Source organism: Rhipicephalus sanguineus, chromosome 10, assembly GCF_013339695.2.
Source record: "Rhipicephalus sanguineus isolate Rsan-2018 chromosome 10, BIME_Rsan_1.4, whole genome shotgun sequence".
Classification (NCBI taxonomy): domain Eukaryota; kingdom Metazoa; phylum Arthropoda; class Arachnida; order Ixodida; family Ixodidae; genus Rhipicephalus; species Rhipicephalus sanguineus.
Window position 1 is genome coordinate 31,812,390 of NC_051185.1, and position 10,078 is coordinate 31,822,467.

The 10,078-nt window shown below is 47.0% G+C and overlaps 1 protein-coding gene across 1 annotated transcript; it reads left to right on the forward strand.

The window, feature by feature from the left end:
• The first annotated feature begins 953 nt into the window (after positions 1–953).
• LOC119406314 (insulin-like growth factor-binding protein complex acid labile subunit) lies at positions 954–8,505 on the forward strand. The gene is made up of 5 exons (XM_037673051.2): positions 954–957; positions 2,581–2,965; positions 3,860–4,106; positions 6,234–6,420; positions 8,330–8,505. Exons 1-5 carry the CDS (start codon positions 954–956, stop codon positions 8,503–8,505), a joined length of 999 nt encoding a protein of 332 aa, XP_037528979.2.
• Positions 8,506–10,078: the final 1,573 nt, after the last annotated feature.

The window sequence follows — 10,078 nt, forward strand, 5'->3', positions numbered from 1 at the left end:
AAGCTTTAAGCCACACACTCGTTACGCCGTTCGCATTGTGTGACGCCTGGTCTCATTTTACTCTTCTACCATGTTATATTACACAGGCTAACGTGATTGCTTGTCCGACATGAAGCATGTGTAGGGTCCTTCTGCAAAGGGGTTTCAAGCACAGGTGTGGCGCTGTGGCAGAATGCTCGACTGGCACGCAGAGTGCCAGGGTTCAAGTCCTGCTCAAACAGTGCATTTCTTTATTATTGATTGTGCGCAAACAGCTGTTACAGACACCCGCGGCGGCGGACAAATACGTCTCCAAAGTCGGCTGTTGTGATCTCGTAAAAACATGCACAGTAAAAGCCTTAAGTTTCGGGCGAGACTTCGTCCTTCATCGGGCCCACAAGTAACCAACCAAAGGCTTCTAAAGAGAGTAAGGCTTCTTCTAAATTGGTAGTAGCTGCTCAATATATGACAAACTTGCCCTCACTGTGGTTCGATCACTGTGCGCAACTTCGCTCTTCGTCCTTGTTTCCAGTACCGCGCCCCGCTGCCTTATCACTCATAAAACCCATTGTTTCACCTGTCATGAAGTGGTGTCGCCGCGTGGTGTAATATTAGCCATGACGACGAACAATGGGAGGCCATATCATATCATCCCAAATAACGTTTTCTCTATCGGCTGATCTCACACGCTCCCCCGCGAGCCTTCCCCAAAGCGTCGCTCATTCTCCGCTCCCCCGATTTTACACAGATAAGCACTGAGATACACATAAGGCTAAAGATACCTGCACTTACAAGCACACACAGAAAGCACACCAAGAAAATACAACAAAGAAAAAGAAGTGGTGCATCTCTGGGGGTAAAGGGTGACGATAATCGATCAGCCACGTAGCATGCCACTCGTCAGCTAAGTCTACTTAAGGCAGCCTTTCCGCAGCGAACGTCTAGGAGTTGCGCTCATCGAAACGGTACACGGAATGGGTGAGTGGCTTGATTACCCAGAAACGTGTAACTTCTAGTCTGACTCAAATGCTTTATCAAGTCAATTATTCGTATACTTCTCAACAAGGAAGCTTCGAACGTGCTGGAGTGGAACCTGTCGCGACCTATTAGCAGGAAATGTCAGGCCAAGCGTTCACTCGTACTTCATCTAAAAAACCGTAGCCTTTTCGTGAGATGCCCGGTTGGAAAAAAAACGGTGCTTCCGTTCTGCTAACGTAAAAGCTATGTTAGTTATAAAATTAAAGATAGTTTTTCCCGACGAAAGTAATGTATACGAATGAAAGTACGAAAGCAGGGGAATTCTTCGAGGGGCTAGTTTCTCTATTAGAAACAGCCAGTGAAGCCGACAAGCAAATAAGCCAAGTAAAGCAGAGGGGATTTTAATTGTCTTTTAACTGTAGTTTAGTAATTGCCACGTAAATTGACATAAATTAGACGAGAAATCCCCCACCCTTTCGGTCTACTTAGATTCATTTCAATCTACGTTGTAATTACTCCGCTACAGTTAAAATACAAGTAATACCACCTGTGGTGTTGTTGGCCTCGTCGTCTGTCGGTTTCATTGGTTGTATTCGGATGAGTGTCTATAATAAATTTTACCGAGACTTTGAAGATTCTTAACGAAACCAGTAGCACAAAGAGGCACTTTGAGCTGTACCTGAACGTTTAAAAATTTCCCAGTTTTCAAACAAATTCTCTTTTTGACACGCATGCAGAGTGTTTAATTTCTGGTCGGGCATTTCTGGTAGCAATGTCGCCATGTGTCACCGGGACCACTGAATGCATGAGCACTGACTACAAGCACTGACTACAGATTCGCACATAGAGAACGGCAAAATCACACTTGTGCTCAAGCGCTCGCACTGGCGATCTTTGAGGCCACAAGGCCACCTGTTCACTCATCTTCAGGTAACCATGGTAGCGGGAGGCACGGCCCGGGTAGAGAACGTACATATGATTATGCCTGACTGTATAACGTGTCGTTCTCTCTCTCTATTTGTTGGTTCCTCTTTCTCGCTATCGCTTCCTCTTTATCTGCTTCTTTCTCTTCTTTACTTTGTTTCTCGCCTTTCTCTGTCTGTCTATATTTTTCTGCATTTATTTCCTTTATTTACCTCTATTTTACTCTTCCAGTTTTTTGTAGCTTTCTTTCTCTTTATCTCTTCTCTTCTTCTGTATTTCTTTCTCTCTATTTTCTATACATCTCTTTCTACCTTTTTCTTTCTCTCTCTCTTTCTTTTACCCGTTCGCTTTCGTTTGACACTCGCATCTGCTGTACGCGATAGTGGATCTTGCCCAATTCCTGTGGCCCATACCCACTTTGCAAGACTGAGCTTTGCACGACGGAGCACAAGTTACTGACAGCTTAAACTGCTTCGCTGTTAAAAATTCGGGCATCTTCGCCCTATTGCTGCAAAGACTGAGTAAACAGCGGAGCGGGTCGCTCTCCCCTTCTTTCCCTCCTCCTCACCCTAATTTGCGCATGCGACGCGGGCTTACTGCTAGCTTAAACAGCTGTGCTGTTAGAAAACCTAGTGTGAGTAGCCACAGGAAACGGCTCACTACTAATGCTCGGAAAAACATTGTTTGCGTTGCCCGCAGGCCGGTGGAATCTTTCTCTGGCCATCATTGCATGGGCGTGTGCGGGCCTCGCGCAAGCTGGCTGCCCGAACGCCACAAGCCTGAGTCCATGCACGTGCGACTACTACGGCATCAACTGCATGCGAGCCCAGCGCGCCGGGCAGCTGAGGCTTGCCTTCGAGAGCGGTGACGCTGAAACCAGAGACCACAGGTATTTGTGGATCCAGAATACGCCAATCAAGTCTTTCAGAGGCGGAGTGCTGGGATCCTTCAAGTTCGAGAACGTCCACATTGACCACAATGCCAACTTGAGTAACTTCACTTTGGATTCCCTGAGCCACATGAACAAGGTCGTCGTCGTGCTCAGTTTGCATGGCAACGCCCTGCGGAAGATTGAGTATGATAAGTAAGCACGAGAAGGCTTTCCTTTACCTATATGGTGCATTGCGACATTAGAAAAACTGAGAGTCCCTCATGCATTCCACTAAGAAGACTCAAAGGCAAAAGCCAATTTCTTTTCCTTCTCAGTCGATCTACTGATTCTCCCTCGCACCCCTCCGTGAGTTTTCTGCACCTAATCTGTTTTGCACTGTCTCTAAGATAGGAGGCATTCCAAGCTTCCTGCATCTAACCTCGTTTTGCACTGACTCCGTGATCGGCCCACCACTGACCGAGCGACGATGTCGTGTGATGACGTCATAACGTGACGTCAAGTGATATGACATCATAGTCACTTCAGGATAACGTCACATACTAACGTCACCACTTGATGATGGCGATTTTTCTTCACACGTGTTGACATTACCGATGTCGACGGTCACTTTTCGCGTTTGACGAGGCACCTAAGGTTTCCGCCTTAGCAGATTGGCTTTAAGAACAATAAAGCGTGATTGGTGACTGAAGGGTACGAGCATTCGCAGGGGAATAGAGCTCGTGCCAGGCGGGCGTTTCTCACGTTTGAGAGGTGTGCAGAGGAATTAAATAGGCAGCATGCCAGCACAAAGCCAACGGCCCTGCGCAGATCTGGACAGGCGGCCCATGTTTCGATCGCTGTAGGGGCGCAATTATTCTGCTAGGGGAAGAAATAGGCCTGTTGCGTACAGTTTGGTGGCGGATGAGTCTACAGGTAGGTGTAGAGCAGCTTTATAAAGAATGTTTAAAGCCGATTTAGTGCGATGCACTTGGGCCTGCACGAGTCGGCAGTAGGGCCGGGTCTTAGTCTGACCTTTAATGATGCCGTTTCTCTCTCTCTCTCTCACACACACACACACACGTTTGTCCATTCTGCTGAACAACGCAGGCTGCGGAGTTTCACATCGCTGGAGAGCCTCGACCTTGGCGGCAACAAGCTGAAAACCGTGCCGCCAAATGCGTTCCATAGCATCCGCCTGCAGAGGCTTTCATTGATGGGAAACCCGATCAGGGAGATCGGAGCAGCGGCCTTCTTCGGCCTCACCAATCTGACCGAACTTATCCTGAGTCACACGAGACTTATGAAACTGGGAGGACACTCGCTGTCCCTTATTCGGGCAAACCGGAACCTCAAGGTAAGAGTCCTTATTTCGTCTCGAGCACAATTGAATAAAGGCCTAGGAACTAAAAGCACGAAGGGTATCCTAGGCGTGCTCAGGATTCTCTTATAGTTCAGAGAGAAGTCGCACCGTAAATCGTCCCCCCTCCCCTCCCCCTCTCCGAAAACTGAAAACAACGAAACGCCAAGTGATGTGCAACAACTTACTGATAGCCGTGTAACCGATTTTGCGCGTTCCTAAGGCACAAAACATCGTCATGTATTACTAAACCTAAAACAGAAAAAGTGATCGCAATATGGGAGGCGAAAGCATTTAGGGCGAGAAGTCTCTCTAGCCTCCTCAGTGTTGCCCCTGAACAATAAAATGGAGTATAGAATGAAAAACTCACAGGGTCCCTTATGCCTTCGCCTAAGGTGACTCAAAGGCGAAAGCCATCTTTTTCGTCTCAGTCGATGTACAGTGCGGTACACTGTTAAAGGGAACACTCGAATAAGCAACTTTCATACTGCTGTCTCCCTAACGGCAAGTGGATGTGGAAACACTGTTCGCGCACGACACTAGTCAGTGAAAAGGAGTCAGAACTGTCAACCACCGGTAGTGTTATGCAAATATATGCCACTATGCTTTTGCAACCGAGCGAAATCTGGACATGCCCTGAGCGCTAGTGTTCCCTTTAACAGTAGACCCGTCTGTACATTGATACTACTCCTCCCCGCTCCGAAATCTTTGTGCAGTTAACGTGCTTTTGCACTGCCTCAATGATGGGCGGCATCGCAAGCTTTCTGCACCTCACCTGGTTATGTCCTGCCTCGTCGATCGGCCCAACTTTGGCCAAGCGACAATGTCATGTGATGACGTCTTCATGTGACGTCATAGTGAAGTCACGATGACGTCATAGCGCTGTCACAAACTGTGCATAATTTGATGATGTCATGTGGTGACGTGATTTTTTGTGTCCCTCGTTTTGACGCCGGGGGTCCATTTTCGCGTTTCGTGAGGTACCCAAGGCTTTCGCCTTGATAATACGTGAATACCGATAGCAAATGAAGTAATCACGTTCTTTCTTTCTTTCTTTCTTTCTTTCTTTCTTTCTTTCTTTCTTTCTTTCTTTCTTTCTCTCTTTCTTTCTTTCTTTCTTTCTTTCTTTCTTTCTATATTTATTTATTTATTTATTTAGCAGTACCTTACATTGTTCAAGAGGGGCAGTGCAGAAGATACATATTAGCGACAAATATGCAAAAAAAACCTTAACAACGTTAGACGTCTATTAGTGCGTACAAATATGCTTTAGTACTACACAAAATATAGTGTAAAAGCGACTAATTTACCTTTTCGGCTCTGGCGTCGTCTATTGACGTCAACAAAGACAATTTCTCCAGCACATCAAAAATGAAGCCAAAACTGCTAAATATTGGGGAAAGACTTCTTGAAGGATCCCCACGGCGACCGACGCCGCCATTGTCGCATTTTTGGGGAGCTGCTGGGAGCCACAAAAGAAGAAGAAGTTTGAGAGAAGTCACATTTGATCAAACGTCAAAATTTCATATCATATTTATAATGTTTCTCTTCGGTAACCTCCCTTGTAAAGTGTTATAACATTTTATAAAACCATTCAATTATTGGCCAATCCCCCGCAGTGTCTGTGAGCCAAAGTTGAAGATGAACAAGAACAAGATCATGGGTGACGCCGAGGCGGGTAAAAGCACCGCATTTCCGTGAACATATTTTGGTGCACATCTCAATTTGTGCACTGGGATTTTCGGATATTGCATCAGATGTCGGTCCACAGGCATAGATTTCAAAGAAAACCAGGAATAAAAAAGTTATTTTTCTCATTTCACAGCCACTGAGACCCGATGACCTAATTTGACGCCTTGTTTGTAAATCCATAACTACTTGCACCACTGACTAATTTTTTTGTGGCCTTCCGAGGTCCTAACTATTAGGGAAACGCGCACAAAAAATTATCCGACCAAAACAGAAATTCCGTGGGTGAAAGGGTTCCGACAATGCAACCGGAAATGAAAACATCTGACAAAGAATTGTCTTGCGCAAAGAAATGTACACAGAGAACGAAAAAGAAAACAGGTTAACAAAAAGAAATCCATGATGTTCATTTGTACACGCATTTGCTCTCAACAGATTGACCTCTCGCATGCTAGGATCAAGACCATCGAAGAGACCGCCTTCGACGCTGCGATGCCCCTTGAGGTGGACCTGTCCCACAATAACCTCACCGGGCTGAGGAGGAGGCCCTTCGAAGGACTCATGACCCGCATGGTTTCGAACGTACGGGGTCGGGAACTTACACCAGTCGTCAAAGTCGAAGGTGACTTATTGACATACGTCCTACCTTGAACTGTTACGAAGTGCGGAATTTTAGATGTGAAGCATCTTATAGCGGAGTTCAAACCGGTGGTGTTGATGGTGGTGTGCGGCGTGACCACCCTTACTGCGCATGCGCATACCCTCTCCACACACCTCCTCTCCACTTCACATCTCCCCCCTCCACTCGCCCTCTCCCCTTTCCCTTCCCCTCTCCCCTCTCCACTTTCTCTCTCTCCCCTTCCCCCTCCCCACTCTTCCTCTGAAACGCGGCCTCGACATGCCGAAATTCTCTCCTGCGCAACGCCGCGATGAGCGCCAGCACATGCGCGTCCCCTCCCCCCCTCTCCTCTCCTACGCTGCCGCCTATCGCGCGCCTGTCTACCGCGTTCCCCGCTTGCTTTGTGAGAATTAACGGCTAGGCTAGAGGGAAGACAAGACGCGCCTAGCGTTCCTCTTCGCGTTCCACGACGCGAGGTCGGTAGCATGCCCAACGAACGCCAACGGAACGCGATCGTGCAAGTGCTCCGGCTTCGCATCGCCGCAGGTCCGCTTTAACGGAAAATGGTGTCATTTTGATCATTCTCTAATGTACTGACAAGCATGTAACGGCTTCTTTGATAACTGCGGAGCTGTTTAAGAGACCGCACTGTCGTAGTCTCGTGTCTCACGTTGGCGTCACGCAGGTCTCACGTTCGATAACCTGGCGTACGGACGCAGCTTCTTGCACCGTTGTCTATCGCACGTGATCACGTACCGTATTTACTTGAATCTAGGCCGTCCCCGATTCTAAGCCGACCCCCGAAATTCGGACGGCCAGAAAAAAAAAAACTTAATCATTGTACTCGCATCTAAGCCGACCCCCCCCCCCCCACTTTCGCACATCGTTTTTTTCTAAGAAAAAACATCGGCTTAGATTCGAGTAAATACGGTATATGTACAATACAGCGCAAAGAAATAAGGGTGAGAGGAGCACGCAGTCCGATCGAACCAGCAAATCAAGCAAGCGGCTGACGCGACAAAATTAGCACTTCATTCTCTGATAAATCCATCTTCCTTTTTTTTTTTGCGCGCTGTTGTATATACAGTCAAACCCGACTATATCGAACTCGGCTAAATAGAATTATCCGTTATATCGAACTATTTTCGAACACGACAATGCTTTAACGTCAACATACAGGAAAATTTACGGCTACATCGAACAAAAATAGCTGGATCACTTCATATATCGAATATCGGGCAGTGCGGTATACGCCCCAAAAAGTTGGCTCCACCTCATAAGTGGTTCGCTTTTTCTTGCGAAAGGGGACATTCCCGCATGGATTTCGGAGAGTGAGCGGTGTGATTAGGAGGGTCATATCGACACTGCATTTTCTCACCTACAACCCTCCCTGCATATAACCACCATCGCCAACTACAAACTGCGCAAAAATAGGAACTAAAAAAATCCTCGTGCGTTGCCCTAAATCAAGCTGCTTTATACACAGCTTTTTTTTTCCCTCTTCTTTCTTTTCGTAAGACAGAACAAAAAAAATAAACTTAATTTTATTTGATTTCAAGGTGCCTTCCTTGAGTTCTCGTGGAGCAGTTCTTTGAAGCCAACATCCGCACCAAAATTCGCTTCGAAAATACGGAACATTCTGTGAAAGTTTTATGTCGAATTATACGATATAACGAACTAATTCTCGTTTTTAGCGAAATATATAAACGCGGGGTCGACTGTACGTGTGATCACCTGCAATAAACACAGTTATTAGTTAGCACTGTGTCCAGTCTTGCTCTTTCGCCGCCCGTGTGATTCTTTGCGCTACTGTCTGAATTATGTACTACCAACTGGCTTATCAGCGTGTCCTTTTGGGATATTTACGCTTCATTTTCCTCCATATACCCTAGTTCTTTTCTTAACATTGCAGGCAATCCTCTGACTTGTGAAGGATGCTCGTACGTGTGGATCGTCCATTCTAGGATGCGGAAACGCATAGATCGTATTTTCGAAGGCTTCAAGTGTCCGGACGGTCTCAATTCGACCAGCCTCACCGCTCCGAAAATCCGGTGCAAGGCTTCGTGGACCTCCGGCGCCATCGGATAATTTGTGTAAATTGCGCGCATGTAACGTGACTGGAAAATTAAACGAAAATTGCCAATAGCCGGTTATCACCTAAGAAAAAAAATGGCCGCGTATCCGCGTGCTACGCCGCAAATGTCGCCGAAAGACGATAGTCTTCTGCCGGCCGTGTTTTTTTCAGCCAGCCGTTTCTGCGCTGTTTCAGCGCAGCCTAAGAAACACTAGCATGTTTAGCGCAGCCTAAGAAACACTAGGGTCTTTACAATTACGTATCTATGTATTTTATAGTAAAGGAACACACCACCTAATACTTACGTATTAATGTTGCGCCTCAGATATGAGTAATATTTGCTTTTTGATCGACAATGTAATCAAGTATGAACGCAGCTACGAGTTCAAGATGGCTGGGCGTTCAGCAAGTGCTTAAACTTTGGCTGGGTGGCTGAATCGTGTGACTGACACACAGACAGACCAAAATCACTGCGTAAAGTCCCCCAAGAAAGACGTAAGATACGTAAGAGACGTAAGATAAGAAAATGTAAGATACACCCACAGAACCACGGTGTGCCTGCTCTTCGCCTGGGAAAGGCAGTCCTGCCAGCTGGTTTCCGTTCGAACCGTAAGTACTTTTCTTTTTCGGCTAGTGTAAATACTACGCACATTCAGAGTTGAAGGTTCGTCGTTATTACCTAAAACGTTACGTATGGCTGAGCGGGGACGTCAGATTCCCTGATGAAATTTATCAAGACGTTCAAGTTTCCGACCAAAAAGCAGCGACAAAAACGCGTCTTTGTGGGAAAGTGCACTATCTGAAGCACTCGAGAAGCTCTTGGCGACACGAAAATGGGCAACCGCTATTGGATGGAGCATTTATTAGATGCGAAGCATCTAATGGCGGAGTTGAAACCGGTGGTGTGCGGCGGGACCACTCTTACTACGCAAACTCAAACCCTCTCCACGGACTTCCTCTCCACAACCCTTCTCCCCCTTTCCACTCCATTCTCCCTCTCACTTTCCTTCCCCATCTCCACTACCCCTCTCCCCTCAACTCTCCATTTCACTTCCCCCTCCCCCTTTCCCCTCTCCCCTACCCTCACGACTTCGCCTCTTCACTACCCCTCTCCCGTCTTTTCCTCTCCCCTACCCCTCTGAAACGCGGGCTCGACATGCTGAAACGCTGCTTCGCGTCGCCTCATGGTTCCCTTTAGCGGGAGATGGTGTGATTTTTTGTAAATTCTCTGTGGGAGGGAAAGTGATGGCTGTGGGCGGAGCTGGCATATTTTTGAAGTTGTAACCGAGTATAGACGATGTGCCACACGATCGCTTCGTGCTCTGTCTCTGTTGACCGCGACTGGTGTTTGAGACGCGATCAACGGTTGCACTTATATCATTTATTGCACCTCAAGGGCTCCACTAACAAATGTTCTTGTTGGCTTAGCTGGTGTGGTTTAGTAAGCATTACTTTTAGGCGCTAAAACAACAGACGCAGAGATATATACAGACACACAGAGGGCCAACCCCCAACTCTCCAGACACAGTGTCTCCAGACAACCCTGACATGAGCGCGACTACTTGACAGGAATGTCCCGACGGCACT

Excerpts from the sequence above, each read along its gene's own strand:
- LOC119406314 (XM_037673051.2), top strand. Across the intron at positions 2,966-3,859 it reads CGGAAGATTGAGTATGATAA|GCTGCGGAGTTTCACATCGC; the intron begins GTAAGCACGAGA and ends TGAACAACGCAG. Across the intron at positions 4,107-6,233 it reads GGGCAAACCGGAACCTCAAG|ATTGACCTCTCGCATGCTAG; the intron begins GTAAGAGTCCTT and ends TGCTCTCAACAG.